General features: G+C 39.1%; 1 protein-coding gene across 1 annotated transcript; it reads right to left on the reverse strand.

Moving 5' to 3' along the window:
- Positions 1-69: 69 nt before the first annotated feature.
- On the reverse strand, positions 70-17,020 carry LOC113548357 (protein suppressor 2 of zeste-like). Its single transcript, XM_026949199.1, has 3 exons — positions 16,577-17,020; positions 7,075-7,152; positions 70-2,076 (listed from the first exon to the last, which is right to left on the reverse strand). Exons 2-3 carry the CDS (start codon positions 7,150-7,152, stop codon positions 670-672), a joined length of 1,485 nt encoding a protein of 494 aa, XP_026805000.1. The 5' UTR covers positions 16,577-17,020; the 3' UTR covers positions 70-669.
- Between the last annotated feature and the right edge of the window lie 1,543 nt (positions 17,021-18,563).

The raw sequence follows: 18,563 nt of genomic DNA on the forward strand, positions 1-18,563 counted from the left end.
CTATTGTCTTTGACACTGCGCGCGACACACGAGATGTGCCCACTGCAGTATTTATTTATTTTTTTAATGTTTTTTTTTCCCATTTTGTTTTCGTCTTCCGAACCCGAAATGGACAACGGGGTTACCGCAATGTAAACACGCACACCGCGCCACACAGTAACCGTATAACCGGTATAATGATATCACCTATATATTATTATCATTGTGCACACCGTCACGGGGCCCGCGGTACGCGTGCTCTCCCCTCGCCCACCCTAGCCGCGGGGTATTCATACGGGCCGTCACACGCGCAGCATCGTTAGGGATCGCGGCGTCGTTCTTATTATTAACATTGCGGGCATTTCACGCGTTTACGAAATCGGAAACGGTCGTTTTTTTTTTTTTTTTTCATTTTTTTCACTTCATTTTTCTCTTTATACAATTGACTAGGACGATGCCGAGAAAAAAAATAAAAAAATTTCTTCCAACTTTTGGACACGGCGACGACGACGACGACGACGACGACAGGAATGAGTGTACACAGCTTGACGCACGGTACACCAGTGGTACGGATGGTACTAATAGTAGACAGTGGTAGTAGTAGTAGGTAGTAATAGTGGTATAGGTAGTAGTAGCTGCAAGGTTGTTTCTCCTGTGGGAGCGATAACGCGGGCTGTCGTCGTGTGCCGGTCAGTCGAACGAAACTTCGGCCGTCCGTTTGGTGAGGTCCAACGGCGACGGCGGTAGCGCAGTGGCCGTGGCCACGTCCTCCGGGTCGTCGGTCACCGAGTGCCGTCCGCCGGCGGACTGGGGCGCGTGCGGCGGAGACCGGTTGTACTTGGCGGCCGTGGTCTTCAGCGACAGGTCGATGGGGTATTCCTGTTCGACGGCCACGCCACCCGGCGCCGGGCTGGACAGCAACAGATCGCCGCCGGCGGCCGTGCGCCCCGCGGCCACGGCTGCATGCCAGCCGGCCGCGGCCATGGACAGCGTGAGGCCGCCGCCCACGAACGGCGTCAACCCGGGTCGGGTGACGGACAGCGGGTAATAGGGCGAGTGGAAACCGGAAACGGGTGACGAGCCCACGGTGGCCGACGACGGGCTGACGGACATCCGGATGCGTTTCGCGTCGCCCGAACCGGTGGACGACGCGGACGGCGACGTGGACAGCTGACGGAACGCGGGCGGCGTACCGCCGGTGGTGCAGGACGGGCTGCGATGGTGGTGCCGGAGCACAGGACTGACGGTCTTGCGGCGGTGGTTACTGCCGCGGTTGTCCTCGTCCTCGGGCATGGACGAGCCGCCCGAGTCATCGGAAGCGGACGGCCGACGCCGACGACGCCGCCCTCCTTTTGGCGAATCGCCGTCGTTGTTGTTGTCGTTGCGTTCACCGTCGTCTTCGTCATCGTCGCGGTGACGGCGACCGCCGCAATCGTCGTCGTCGTCTTCATCTTCTTCGTCGTCGTCGTAACGGTGACGGTGCCTTCGGTCGATGCTGTTGTTATTGTTGTTGTTGTTGTTGTTGTTGTTGTTGTTATTGTGATGGCGGTTACGGTGATGGTGATGATGTTGGTGGTGCCCGCCAATGATGGCGTCAGCGGCCGCTTGACGCCGGCAGGACGCGTCGTCCTGGACGGCGGCGGTCATCAGGGCAGCGGCGGCCCCGTAACCGTTGAGCCGGGCCTGCAGGAACTTGTCGGTGGTCAGGAAATGGTGGCCGGGGTGCACCAGACCGGCCGGGTATAGCGGCGAACCAAACGGTGGTGGCTGCGACTGGTGGTGCGGCGGCTGCTGCTGCTGGTGGTGCGGTGACGACCGACTGCTGCCGTTGTGGTGTTGGTGGTGATGGTGCGGCTGGTGGTGCCCGACGGCCGCGGCGGCGGCCGCTGCGTTTTGGTCCTGCAGCAGGCAGTGGATCTTGAACCAATTGGACCGGCGGCCGTACCGCGACCCGCTCTTAGACATGCCCACCAAGAGGCATTTGCGCAGCCTGCACGCCTTGCACGACGTCCTGTTCTTCTTGTTGATCACGCACTCGCCGTTGTTCTTGCATTCCGATATCGAACTCAGGTTGTTGTAAGTCCGTCCGAAAAACGACTGCAAAAACAAAACGAGATTTTTTCTGTTTAGAAAAATTATATTTTATGTTTCCATATAAATAGGCGTAAACAGCTGGTACGATATAATATGTTTGTTTTTCTTGCGGCAAGTGGGTTTAAATGCGATAGATAGTATTTCTATCAGAGTGTTTTGCTGTTGACACTTACTTCCGAGCACAGAGTTCAACGAAAACGTCGAATAAGAATCTACAAATTTAACGTTTATTTTTAACGATTGTAACTAATGGTTTTTTGATGTTCAGTGCATTATCATAGATGTACCTAATTAAGCGACTAATTTACGGTTTAGAGTATTACATTATTCGAGATAGATAAATCGAATTCTGTGAGTAATTTTTTGATTTTTCGTGCTTCTTAGAGCATTTCAATCTGCGTCTACCATTATCATTTATCGTCTATAGGCCATCGCGCGGAAAGCAATTTAGTAAAATCATCAAACGATTAGGCGTATCTAATACGAAGTTAATAAAATAACTAGTCGTATTTTCATACTCCGGGATCTCTTCGTGATTTTGTTAGTAGAGATATAATATTACAACGGGAAAAAAAGCGAGCGCGCGATATTGTAATAATATTGAATGGGTACCAGCTATGTGTTTATATACGTTTTGACCGGAAAATAATAATATATGTAATATACGCGATGAGGGCGTGTCCGCCGTGGCTCCGAGCTATATGAGTCCGCTGCACACAGCAGATACTCTGCTGACATTATTCCCACGAATACACACACAGATATATAATATATAATATTGTAATATTATTTCGACCGATGGCGGCGAACGTTATTAAAAACGATAGATCACACGGTCGATATATATTGTGTGTGTGTGTGTGTCTTCGTGCGCCAAAACGATATAGGTACGGAGACTTAACCCGGCCGCGATAGGCATCTAAAGACTAATGAGTCACATCTATATATATGCATATTATATTGTACGTTCATAATACACATTGTGTGTGTGCGTGTGTACTAAATACGAATCGGTATTAATCATAAATCTTCGTATCGCGATCGAATGAATGAACGTTATGCATAGCCCGTACAACCATTTGATGTGTGTACGTATGTGTGTGTGTGTGTGTGTGTGTGTGTTTGGATCGAATGCACTTATGTTTTACGCGTGCACATAATGTTATATTGAATGGCCAATATTGAAAACGGCACAATTATAACTATAATACACAATATACACGCGTTATTCGGCTATTAAATGTACCTCGAGGGCGATGTACGTGAAATACCGTTGTATACGGCTAAAACATAGTTATTATAATATTATTACAGTACGAAAAACAGTTTTTAATTTGTATATAATACGAGAGACCGCCGCAGCGCCGCCGCCATCGCCACTTTGGAAATGAGTATACGAATAATCGTTTTGACGGTTTAAGCATGACGGGTGTAGTTTGAGAAAACACAATGCGCCGGCGAGAAGGTAAATCGCAGTGACGCACCTGTGTGGGGGAGGAGCAATAGGGGATTTGCTTTTTAATATGATTAATGAAATATAGTTTAACGTAAAATTTTCGTTTTCATTCTTCGAGATGTTATCAGTTAAACCTTTTTTTTTATTTATATAATTTATCGTATTCAATAATTGAATCGCTATAATTCATAATAAATAATAACGGTTCTCGGATGACGAGATTGAGTCTTCTCTACATCGTGCACGTAATCAAATAATCATATAGTTTCAAATCTCTGTATTCGTGATTCGACCAAGCAGTATGCGTATGCTTGTGTATATATATAATAGCTAATGTATTTGTTTAGCGCTTCAAGCTCTTCGAATTAAACATTGAGTAAAATAAAGTATTTAATATTTCCCCCCCCCTCCGCCATGATCCCCAAGTACGCCGTTGGGAAATGTTATCACGACCGAAAGTCGTTGTGTAAACAAAAATTGCAGGGCTTAGATTTTACATTGTATCGAATATATCGTACATTTTTCTAGGAGAACGAAGGATGTGATGACTATATAAATGTTAAATAACGTGTTCGAATCAAGTCATCAAACACGTTCCGGGAAGAAAATTTGTGTCACCATATTTATATAAATATGAAGAGCAAGAGGTATTTGTTGTGAAATCGATATTTATGTAATAAATATTTTTATTATCTCGCGGGTGAGACGCGCGCGTATGTGGTTTGTCCATATAATACGTATATTATAATGGCTTTGAAAATAAATATCACTTTTATTTCGTGTCTGTGCGGTCGACGAGAAGAGCGAGTGTATAGTAGTAGCGACGATGGTGAAAAACGAGAGTGGCTGAAGACTATAAAGTTCTCGTGGGTCCGTATATATATATAATATCGTATGGAGCTGACGCAACGGTACTAAATATAATTATAAATTTATGTTCATTGTGTTTGTACAATTTTAAATATTTCCGACCGGTGCATAATTATACTACTTCAGCACAATACACACACACACACACACACACACTTACATGTGCATAGAAATATGAAAAAACGTTATTTGCGCGGGCGCAAAAGACCCGCGCATCAGATCTGCACCTGCACTGGCATTATATATTATATTTTATGTTATACCGCGGAGTGAATGCTGTTGGTTCTGGGAATATCTCGGAGAGTGCGCAAAGAAAGAGACCGAGGAGATGAGAGTCAACTCGGTCCTTACAACTCCATTTGCACATAAAAGCAATTTGTAAATAATGGTGAATTAGTTAGGTCGCCGATAGCTGATGGCAGAGCGAAAGAGAGACGGCAGCAGAATGAATACTGCAATATATTATACCGTATAATATTATTATATAGCCCATTATATAGGTATAGGTTGAATGGTAAAATGCTTGCGCCAGGTTTCATTTTATTTATATTTTGTCATCCGCATTATTATTATTATTTTCAATCGGTTTGACATTTGTCTCACGTGTGTGTATATTATAATACTACTCGTACACACACACACACACACACAAATCCTACACCGCTATAGATGTAGGCGAAAGGCGAAGATGCCGCATTCCGCGTCGACCTGTAGACCGCACCACAACTGGACCATCTCACCGATGAAAACCAACCGGTATATACACACGACGCATACGCATATAAAGACGCTCTCAGTTGACATTTTATTATTATTATATTGTTGTTTTTTTTTTTTTTTTTATAACTTTTTCCCTACTCTTCTTTTTGGTCCGCCTTAATACATAATAATATCATCTCGATGACGATAATAATAATAATAATAACGATGATGAAAAATAGAAAGTCACATCATGATGGTCCGGCTGGCCGGCGCGGTAATAATAACATTACATTGGTCAAATAAATCGTGTCACGAAATTAACTCGATCTTATAAAGCGTACGTATATCGGAGGCGGTAGGTGGTATACACACACGTTCGTCCACGTGAGCGAGTGAATTATCTAACGATCGACCACTGCGTCTTCTTCTGTACGTTATAATACGTATATAATATCATCGGTATAGGTATACGAAACAGCCGAAATACCGCTGTGAACGCAAGATAGACGTTTATCCGGCGACTGGCGAGTATATATATATATATATATATTGCGCAACGAGCGTCACTTTATCCAAAATAATAATAATCGTCTTTGTAAATATTATTGTGCAATATTGTACACATATCATACGGCGCGGCGTTTGTATTTCGTGCAACCGATCGGCGGCACTATTCGGTTTTTATCCGTCGTCTGAATCAATCGGACAAACACGACAATATGTAACACACAATCGTCATACAACATTTTCCCCTCTTCGATGTCGCGCCCTCTATCGACGGTCCACAAATCGCGCACGCTATATACGTTCCTGCACCGTAACGCGTATTACACACTGTTATAAAATATATTATTATGCTCCAACCCGACATGTACGTGTGGGCACGGCGATGACGATTTTTCGATCGCAATGACGGACGGTGATTGTTTTTGTGGTGTCGTCGAAATGACGTCGATGCCGACTGAGCGCAACGGCGGTCGGTTTGTGTCTCGATGTGCATACGGCACATGTGTGTACGGCTAGTAGACTCTCGGGAATCCGACAGATATCAGACGGGATAACTGCCGGATTAACGAAGACACCGACGGACACGCATTTCTAGTAATCGAAAAATGTTTTTACTGTCGAATTTCGCTACCAGAACGGTATCTTAATTTATTTTATTAAAACATATATAAATAAACGGTACATAGTACATATAGGTACTAATGTTTATTATCGCGTTGAATCTAAAAAAATCATTTTTTGTTTTATTGTTTGAAACGATACTTCTAAGAATACCACTTGTAGCCGTTCAAGCAAAAAAAAAAAAATAAAAATAAAATATAGTCAGATTACCGGACGTACCGGATTAACGAAAGTATACGATTATAATAACGATATAAGTCAAAATATACAACGTCGCGCGTCCTAGTCGAGGAACAATAATATATATATATATGTGTATATATACATAGTAATGATGCTAACGATGATTATATCATAGTGGCTGAAGAAAGTATGAAAAGGTTTTGTAATCGATTATTGCTTACCCAGCAGCACCACACAGGGCGTACGCGTACCGCCATATATTTATTGTCGTGTATATTATACACTATATATAAAACGTATAGTAAGCTTGCAATGACCAATACGACAATGAAATACGTGGCGGGAATTCGCGGGATACACTTTCTTTATTTCTTATATTTTTTATGTACTCTTATCGCAGTGTTAGTTCGAAGGAGCAAACGATCCGCGGATGAGTATCGACTATTTTAAAGCCAGCAATACACAGTCACCGTGGCAGCGGTGCGGGAGAAAAACCCAACTCGGCCGTCACGGCAATAAACCTTATTCGCATATCTGTAGGTTCGACATCGTTGAACTCTGGTCTTATATTCACTATACCCGCGCATGTGTTACACACATAATACGATTATTATGAAAATCTTTATTGCATATGTTGCGAGCGTTGCGCTTGCGGTACTCACTTTGCAGCCTTCGCAGGTAAAAGCCCCGAAGTGGAAACCGGCGGCTGGTTCTCCGCAAACTTTACACTGTTGGTTCATCTGTAAAAAGAAGAAAAACAAATAAGTAAATAAATTAAAACAATTTTTCCTTTAAAACTACAACAAACCATAATATCCGATCAAACAAGGCGGTGGCGCGCGCAGTCGTCGTATCCTCGAACGACGATACGCACGCACATCGTATAGTTATTACTGATTATACATCGTATATAATTTTATATATCATTGAACGATATCTATAAATATCTTATGCTCAATAGACCCGGTCAAGGAAACCTACCGATGTGCTATTGGGTTGGCATTAACATATTATTGCCATTAGTACCTATATAATATACATATTATACGCAATTATGGTATCGATATACACGCGCATTTTGCCAGAATCGCGGACTATTACTACTCTATTATTGTATATACATATATATATCATGATATACAGGTACTGTCTCTTCTGTCCGGATGAATATTATTTTACATGCGAACCCGCCGGTGGTCATTACGGAGGAGGGCAATTAATGGTTTTCGATTTTTCATACAATATTATCTCCCGTAATACACCGCGAGAGGCGCACACCACACGGTCGTATACGTCCGACAACGACCAATACTTTTTTGTCACGCTAACTAATTGAGATTAATACACATCCATACACGTTCGACGAGCAGGATACGCGGTATAATCGACGACCGAATGTTTCTTCCGCATATTATTACGGGCGTAGGTATTTATGCGCGTTTTGTTTGCTCGTGCGTGTGCGTGGCACTATAAAGAGACGAGTATAATAATTAACAGCATTATATTAATTATTATAATACGTGTGCGCAATTGCTCCGAGTCACGAAATAATTAGGCGTTATTATTGCAGTTCGGCTACTGGCAGATCTCAGTACAGCCTGATAACCTTCGTATCTTAAACGCCAATAATCGTATATTATTGTGCCCGTTGTTCTCGTGAAAATCCGTAGTCATCATCGTTGACGGTATTGACTGTATACCTACGTGCGTGCGCGTCTTATCGGCAATCGATCCACTGCCGCGGTACAGATGTCTATCCATAGGTCCGTCCAAACGACTTTCGCCCGTGACGACAAGTGCCGCTGTGCAGCATACTGTTATTACTATGATGTTTTTTCGATTTTTAGACGGTCATCGTCATATACTATTCGCAATACGTCAGCAATCCACATCGTAATAAAATATGCTATCGGTCGATGTCGACATGATTTTGCGAGGGTTTATCGTCGGAAAACGAGGCATCGATACCGCGGTCGTTAACGAATAACGAAGCTATTCGAGTATGCGCTGTGCTGCAACGGTGTCGCGGCCGAGGACGGTTAATTAAATTTTATGCGATGGCTGCGCGAATAAGCGACGGTGAAATATCTGAACGGCGGCATCTAGTGGGCGCGTAGGCGATATCGTGGGTCGTCGCGTTCTCCAGAGATTATTTTTTCTCGAGAGACGCACCGGCCCACCCAAGACACTGCAGTGCTCTCGAGACGCTACCGGAACGGAAGACTCTCCGGACACATATAATATATATAAATAATTGTGTTAAATTAACGGTCGTCATCATCGATCGCTATCGAACGCGCGCGCGTTTATAACGTGGAAAAGAAGTCGACGGAGCGGGCGCTGCACGGGACAATAATATACATAACAATATATATCGAGTCGGTTATCCAGCTCCCCTCCCAGCACTATATATATACATACTATACGTTTATATTGTATACATAGGTATGTAACAGTATATTATTATTATAATATATTGTAGGTACCTGCGCACAATAATATATTATATCGTTGTGATATTATTTCGGTTGCTCACGGTTCTATTGTATAATACACGGGTACACACATATATATAAGATCATCTACCGCGCGGACAGTGCATTTTTATGTATATTATTATATTAGAATTATTATATATTACACGCGTTTAAAAAGATGACACCGGCCGCGACCGGTTTCGTCCGTCGCACGAATTGGCCGGCTTCCTAATTCAGAAGCGGGCTTACGATATTATACACATAATATATATATATTTTATGTATATACGTAAACAAGGCTCTATACACACACACGCGCGCGCGCGACCGAATGTCGTCTTCGACACAACAATCTCTTGTGCGTGTCTGTATAGGTACGACGACGTCAACGGCAGCACTGGTCTCGGGGACGCATATTTTTTATTTTTTTTTTTTTTTTTATTACTAATCGCCCGTATACATGATAATATTATTATGTCGTCGTCCGAGGACGTTCGTATTATTCAAATAGTAGATCAATTATTTATTTGCTGCGTGTGCGGCGTCTATCCTCCGGAACAACGGACTACGCTATTTTTACGTATATGATATATTTGCACCACCGTGTGCGCGCGGGCCACACGCGAGATACACATACGCGGGACACACATATACGTATACGCATAACATATATGTACATTACATTAAACGCGTATACGTGGTCACGGGCAAATCGGATCGGATGAGTTGAATTAGTCGTCACCGAACCCGATGTCTTAAATCTTATAGCATCGTTCGACCAGCATAATATATTATACGTTTATCTATTTATCATTCCCAGGGGACAGCGACGCATTTTCGATCGTTTAAGAATCTGTCACAAAACTATAAAATATTACACACTCGAATAGTTCTTTTGAAAAAAAAAAAATACCCAATATCCTGTAAACTTTCTGTAAAACCACCGGTCGGTTAGGGGAAAAATAGTTTCTCCCCGTTCACGTATACGTAGTACAACTACACAATACGTATCATAATGGTTTTTAAAATGCTAAATGACGCTGCAGTACCCATCCCTGTATAATGTTATATAGTCAATGTCGATCATTATTGATTAATTTTATACTGTCGAGGTGGTTTTCATATTATTATTATTATTTTAACCTATACTCCGTTGTTACAAAAAAACATAATGTATATAATATTATAATAATACGAGTACCTCTTAGTAAATAAATTGACGATGGCGACGGTAACCGAGTTTTGGCCAACGGTCAGATCGCACAACGCGATAAAAACGAGAGCAAGATCGCGCAGACGGAGGCTCTCTTCCTGTATAAACGCAGTGGTTTTAGGCAATATCGAAACACACACACGCGCGCGCGTGATTTGGTAACGTGCCAAACGGTTTTCTCGAACGGCAGCTGCCGAAACTTAATCAAAGTCATCCGCCTAATCCCCCGGAACAATATTAACTCGCTCTTTCTCTTTCGGTCTTCTGTTTTTTTTTTTTTTTTTTGATGCACCACGTCTTTTTGTCATTGACAAATTAACCGTAAATATATATACGTGAGTTGACCCTATATACCCCGAGATCCTCGAAACTCCTTTGCGCCGCCGTCCCCTATATATTATATTATTATGAGCACCCGATCATCATTAATATTGTAGACGTGTTTTGCAAAACCACTTCAGTCGTCATCGTCGTTTATATAATATTCTTCATTCTTCTTCTTCTTTATTATTATTTTTTTCGAGTGTGAAAGGGATGCGTGTCACCCGTCCATTGTTCTCCGACGCGTATATAAGGTAACACGGACCATATTATTATTATTGTTATATGTATACAAAATAAAAAAAATTACGGTACTCGAGTGTGCAAAAGAGCTGCAGTGCGTGTACGTATAAACAATCTGTCACTGGTGGCGAGAAGAAAATACGAAGGGATAAAGTGTCGTCGTCGTCGTCGTCGTCGGCCAGTCTCGGCTTTTATATTATTACTGTTATTAATAATATTATCCTAAGCGCCCGTGACCGGTGAGAACGTTATATCCTTGTGAACGGTATATTATAATACTTTATTCTGCAGTGTCGTTGTTATCGCCTCGAGAAAACCGTTATTTGCGTACACATATAAGATCTACGTGTTTGTTTTTTTTTTCAATTTTTGTTCATCCATTAAACACTCGAGCGTTGTCCGCACAATATGCATCTCTATATTTATATTATGTACTATTATGCAGTGTAGTATTATATTATAGAGTTCTGCCGAGAGGACCACACATAAAAAAAAAAATACAGCCGTCGTTGTTATACGCAGCTTTTGACGGTGGTCGGTAAAATATATCCATTGAAGGCCGTCTCAAGAGGCGAACATATCATAATAACATATTGTAATATATAATATATATATATATAATCCATTAATTTTCGTCATCGTGTTGTAAATAATATTTCCCAGAGAAAATTAAACTAGTACGTATCACGAAAAAATTGAACGAATTGATGATTGGTCATTGTTGTTCCCAAGTAAAAAAAGTAATTTGAGAATTTTATTAATTTTTTTTTTTTAATTTTGTACGACCTATGTGTTTTTTTATTAGTAAACACCTAAACTCGCACTATATTCAGTACCGAGAATCTCACGCTCTTTGAAACCTAATTATGTTCGAATTGGTTATTACTCATTATTTTATATCGCGGGCATAAATACACATATATACGTACACCAAAGTCAGTCGTCATAGCTGAATATCCGTTAATAATTTATTACGTACAGTGAGTTTGTGATTATGATTCTATTTGTGGTGCATATGCGACAATTCAATAGTAGGAAATATTATGAACATTTACACAGTGATGGATCAATCATGCGATTTGATATTTTGTATAAACAAACGAAATCCAAGATGAGTAAGCGTTTAGCGACTGAATCGATTATATTGTGTGTTTTTAAGTTTTCAAGTAAAAAAAATAACGGAATACGCGTATGTATAATATATATATGCAGTAATGTCGTATTGTGACAGCGCCGTCTGAGCATAGGTTCTGTCACTGTTGATGATCGTCAAAACCGATTTTGCTTATGACGATGATCGATGAATGCACGACGGCTGTGTAGATTATTTAAACGTTTTGTGGAAAAAAAAAATCCCTTTTCGGATTATAACTACCTACCCATCGTATACGTTATACGTCGCGATAAACGGTTTTAAAGTCATGAAAAGGATATAGGTACATATGATATATATAACGAGGCCGATTATATTCAGAAGTGTATTATTCTTTTGCATCATTAGGCGCTGCGCGAAGAGCACAATAGCCACGAGCATTTATAGATTTCCGTCAAAACGGTAGCTCCAGTATATGCATTTATACAAGAATAAGGACGCGTAAAAAATATCTATCGTGCCTATATATACCGCGAAATGCCGCTCGGTGATTAATGATTTGATGTATTTTGTTCTCCTTTTTGGGGTCGCCCCGGGACCGTCTACCGTGTCGCATTTAAATTAGACACCTTGAGATATAAATGGATATAACGTTTCAAAACATATTTAGGGTAAGTGCGCGCAGGACATACGCATAATATAATATATTTAATATTATAATGTACACAATATGTTCGCATACGAGTACATACAATATTATATACCTTTACCCATAAATATATACACAATACACATATACATATATAGGTGCATTGGATACCACCGTAACTCGCAAGCACTTTTTATATGGATATGTATACTATGCATATACTATACTATATGTTTGTGTGTAGAAAATGCTGCTGCCAACGACGACGACCGTCGACAGACATAGATAAACATCGGAACGCGCACATTATGTATTTAACATTTTAACACGACGAAAGGATCGTGTTTTTTTAACCATCCCAACAAAAAAATCATATAGTCGTTGACGTCAGGTTAAATATGAATAAGGAAAAAATTATAATAAATTTCAAGATTAAAATAAATAACACACACGCATAATATGTATATATATATACACTATATAAAGGTATACTCGTGCATATATAATCCTGACTAAAATTGTTGCATGTTTTAGATTAGATAGATATAATTAAATTAATAGCCCGCGCGTATATACACGTGCTAACAACGTTGTCGCTAATTCTCGTCTCTTGTTTTTGCGACTACAAATCACAACACAAAAAAAAAATTTAACAAACAAATTTCAAACATTTTTTTTTCTCTTTTTATATACTGTGGTTCAAAAACCACACGTACACGTATGGATGTACTAAATGTATGATGGGCGTCGGTTTACTGCTCGCGCTCCGGTCATAACGAGCCTGTGTTTAATTTTTTTTATGTAAAAGCTTCATTGTACAGGAAAATATATATATATAATCCATGACGTATATTAACTATATATATATATTAAACATATAAAAATATAAATGACACAATATGCACCGAAAGCAAACTAGAGGACGTTCACGGGAAACAATGCCGTTCTGATGGTCTACATAAAACAAGCCTGTTAATGAAACTTGCCTATTGTGCCAACAGTCGTATCAATGGAGCATTGTGATGTTACTGATCGTATACGGACCGTGCCGTTTATGCAAATCAGTGGTTTATTTTTTCTAAACGGCTTGAAAATAACAAAATACAGCTTGTTTGTCAGATATGCCAAGTATAGATACACACAAACTCACATATTGTACACTCAATATACCTATATTATTCAAACATATTGTGCACCGAGAAGGAATATGCATATTACATATATATGTATTATTATTATCGTACTCTCATTGATTTGTTTTTTCCTTGTCCGTGAGTCCGTGACTATGTAATTTTCGTTCATTATTATATTGGGAAATTATAAAAAAAAATCTACATATATGCATGTACCTATAGGTACGATAATGTACTTCGTAAAACTGGTTATTTTGCTCTGATGTCCGGGAAAATCCGAATATATTGCGATCATTATAAATTATATGAATAAAGTTATGCAATTCTTTTTTTGTTTCTTTCGTGATTTTATTTATTTTTTTCACACACATTAGGTATTCGCTCATCGCGGATCATCATCAATGTGGGTCACCTTGAAACACACCGCTACGATTACTACTATACTATAGTACCATCACCACCGCCACCTCTGCTGCTGCTGCAATTATATATATTCACTGACGGCTCGGCAAAAGTGGGTGTGATAGTGTCGGGGTCTAATGGTCGGATATCGTGATGTCCATTAGCGAGTAATTGTGAAATATCCGGTATTCATTAGACTCAACTATTATTATTATAGAGTGTGTGTACGCTACACATAATTTTTTTTCTACTCGTATATTTTTTGTGGTCAGCTGCTGCTCCTCTTTCGGTGGCAGTGTGAGATCTCTCTTCCGCGTCCGTGTGTGTCATCAAATGGACCGTTCCGACCAATGATTAAAGAAGAAAATGTAAAATATAAACCGATTCCCAAACGTAAATCGTATTAATACAAGACTACTATTACACATCGTGTGAATATACTTTAATGTGTCTATATATAATAATAGTCGTTACTGTTAGTCGATATTAACATATAATATGCATTTTGGACTCTTGACAACTGTAACATGTTTAATAAACAACACGAATTTTACTAGAATTTTAACAAACTTGTCGTGCAACTTGTGTAAAACGAAAATCGCAAAGCTAAATAAGTAATTCGATCGTTATTTTTCTCGACACATTTGATTGTAGGCTATCACATAACTTACAACAATTCGCATAAAATAATTATTCTAATGAGTGAATAATTTATAATTGCTCGTGGCTCACATAAGATATTTTCGATCGTTTGTGATTAAAAATAATTTAAATAAGTATCGGAATAGAGAATAATATATATTTATATTATCTAAATAACTTAATTTAAAAGTTACAAATTAAATTATAATAAAGGTGGTTTTATATAACAACGTGTACAAAATAATTAGCCAAAGTGATTTAGCACTCGGCCATCAAATTAGCATTATATACACCGAACCATGAGAAATATATTATGTCGAATGTTATACATACATTATATTATTTACACATATAGAACTGCAGACAAAGTTTTAATTTAGACTACAGTATTATAAAAAATGTAGGTATGTACACCCGTAGTTTTTATTTTAACATATATTTATAAGTACCTAAACGTAATATGATGTGCATGTGCCTTTATTTTTATTTACTACAAACGACCTTAAAATTATACGTTACATTGTGTAAGTGTATGTAGATATATAATATAAGCACAATAACACATACATATGTCTTATAATTTATGAATTTTTTTATAAAATTGTATGTATTTATTTGATAATATCTATATTTAGATGTTTTAAACAGAGGCGTAGGCACTACCTTCCGCTGATGATAATTAATATATTTTATACATTAGTATAGGATTTTTTCTTGATTTTTTGATGCAACGAACAATTATAATATTGTTTGTTCCAATTAGAGTAATTAATATCTGCGATATATAACGGAGAAAGTTCACGAGAAACCTCACACGAAGCGTCAGACGCCGATTTTGGAATTTAGGGGACGGGACACATAATACTCTATAATTTAATAAATAATTAATTAATAATCGATGTGTTCGTTATGTGTACAGGTAATACGTAAACATACGTGGTTAATATATATACATATAATAATATGTATGTACTATATAATATTACATGTATAGGATTTGTGTTTTCATTTTAAACCGATTAATCGATGATCGAGCGTGGGCGTGTACGAATATATATTCTATATACCCACCGCCTCGGTCGTATCTTGGGTCGTGCTCGGTATAAACGCAACGCGGGTTTATAACTAAATTAATTAAAAAAAAAAAAAACCGATATTAATATAATCGTTATTATTGCCGCTATCGAGCCTATGAATCGGTATATTGTTATTAGTCTATTACTTTCCGTTCATAGAAAAAAAACACTTTACGCCCATTCCGTGTTCGCACGGACTTTTCGTGACCCATTCGCCCACACTAGATCACCCGGCGATTATTCACGTACATTTCCGATGAGTCCAATAGTTGCGAAATCAGCCAGTTACAATAACAACAAAATGTACGTCGATAATGTTACATCTATTATTAATATATAATGTTTTCAATATGATGGGAGATTTTTAACTATGTATATACGAGTGATCGCAACAGTATATGTGTGTATGAAACTTTAACGCCAGTACATCTAAAATATTCCGTTTGCAATTTATAAATACTATTTTTAAATCTTAAAAATTGAAAAAAATATTACCTAAGCTAAAAGGTATATTCTACGGACGATAATTATTTTAATAATAATAATATCATATTTTGTAATAATATTCTAATGATATAGTACTTTTGTTTGATTGGAAAGAAAAATTGTATGTAAAGTAATTAGTTTTATGGAAAACGACATATATTACGAATCATATTAACATACTTGTTCTGGCGTTGAAATCTCCAACAGTTTTTCGATTACCATAAAAAATGACTTAATAATTTTAAAGATCATAATTTTTTTTGCGATTGGAAAACGTACATTGCAATTATTATTATAAATTGCTTTGATTTAAATATGTGTTAATTTTAATATTTATAATTATATGGTAAAAAAATCCATTACTGCAGAAAATTATAATATAATAATCACGTAAATTATAATCGTCGATGAAAACGTAGTTTTACTTACGTTTAATTTTAAATCGAAGCGTAGGCGAGCAGCATATCCAATAGAAATCTGCCGAAATGTCCTTTTCCGTCTCGCGGTTTTCCGGACGTCACCGTCTGGTCCTCATGGCCGAAAACGCACAGAAAATAGTTCAAAGGATAAACGGTCGTAACTTTCCGTCGAAAAACCACGATTGAAAGAATAATCAAACGTACAATATTGGCGAACGTGCGAAATTCAAGCGACGAAACAAAATGCAATATTATGATAAAATAATTCGTCGGCGGCGGCGTGACCGGATTCGTACGCGTACAATCGAATGTGATCGAATATCGTTTTCGCGGCGGTGACGACGTTGTCACAGCGGCGCAATAACTAGCAACGACGACGAGTGACGATTGACGACCACGACGGGAGCCACGGCGATTCGCGGTGTGACGGGAAAACACGAACTGGTCCGGTGCGCCTGCCGGCTTGTACTGGCCCGGGCCGCGATCTCGTTCCGGGGGGCCGCGACGCACCGGTTCTCGGGTGGGGGTACCGGGTCGGCGTCGTTGCCGCGGTGGGAGCTGCGGGGGGGGGGCGTGCCCGAAACGCACCAATCCCGGGCCGGCCCCACCGCCCGGGCCGTCGCGCGAAACTCGCCCCTTTTTTTACACCGCCGCCGCCACCGTCGCCGCCGCTCGTGCAGCGATACATTCGCTTGGCGGCGGTTCACACCTGCTGTACGACGTGCACCGAGCACGTCACTTATACACGGTCATCGTCGTCGTCCGAGATTTCCGCCGTTATATCATTATGTTTAGAGTTTTTGATATTCGCCGCGTTCCGATTCTTCCCACTGGTATTTGATTTATCCGTACACAATCGATCGCCGATTTTCCACAGGTATAAGAAAACCGAAGTGACAAATCGCCAAAACATATTTTATTTTTTTTGCGCCGTCAACGACATTTTCATATTGCGCGCGTTACTAAGTGTAATAATATAGGTACTCGCCATACGTACGATAATAATACTATATATACATAGGTAAACCTATACCTGTTTAATAGGTGTATTTTGGTGTATATACCCGCGGCTAATGGTTTTCGATTTTCCCACGAATTTATCACCGGACTAATTATTATATACGCGCCGAGCCAAAACGCGAACGCGGCCGTCAAATTACCGCCGCCGCGTATACCTGATATACCTACATGGTATATATATATATATATATAAGAAACCAATCAACGCAAAACCAATCGGTTTGCATTTGTATCGGTTGTATTGGTTTATGCAGACATTTATTACTTTAGCGTGTGTTTGTGAGAGAAGTCGGATTGATAATTATAGGTGTATAATAATATGTATATAGGTATATAGATACAAGTAATGTTTTTTGCGTGCTGTTAAACGCGCGTACAAAAATATATCCTGGTAATATGTATACAATATACATATATAACGTATAAATTATAATACATATATATAATACATGGATATTTATGTTATATTTTGAACTTCGTTGGAAAATGTTTATTATTATGTATATATAGGTAGATAATAAGTAATGACTTTAATTTTATAAAAAAATTAACTATGCGTATGGCACATTTTAAAACATATTATATATTATATAATATGCGTAATGTATAATAATGATAATAATATAAAATGTGCATGCAGGTATATACTCGAAGGTTGCACAGATCAAATTAAATGTGTATACTTACCTAGAACATATGGTATAAATAATATAATACACTTAATGGTGAACAATTATTCAATCACGCGCGCATGCAGTTATAATGAAAGAACAATAATTATAATTATAATTTAAGTATGGGTATATCTGTCGTAAAATATTATACTTGTAAGTCGTAGGCAGGTAGGTAGGTATTTATCTCATTCTAAATATTAGACACATTATAGTGATAGATATCCTTTGGTGTAGGTGCGGTCAGTGCGAAGGTGTAAGTAATATTAGATTATTCACCGGCATTATCGTGTCAAATAAGCCCGT

Source organism: Rhopalosiphum maidis, chromosome 1 (assembly GCF_003676215.2).
Source record: "Rhopalosiphum maidis isolate BTI-1 chromosome 1, ASM367621v3, whole genome shotgun sequence".
In the NCBI taxonomy this organism is placed as follows: Eukaryota; Metazoa; Arthropoda; class Insecta; order Hemiptera; family Aphididae; genus Rhopalosiphum; species Rhopalosiphum maidis.

Coding starts and splice junctions, on each gene's coding strand:
- LOC113548357 (XM_026949199.1), bottom strand. CDS start 7,152: ATGAACCAACAGTGTAAAGTTTGCGGAGAACCAGCCGCCGGTTTCCAC. Junction 2,077..7,074: donor TTACCTGCGAAGGCTGCAAA/GTGAGTACCGCA, acceptor TTGTTTTTGCAG/TCGTTTTTCGGACGGACTTA.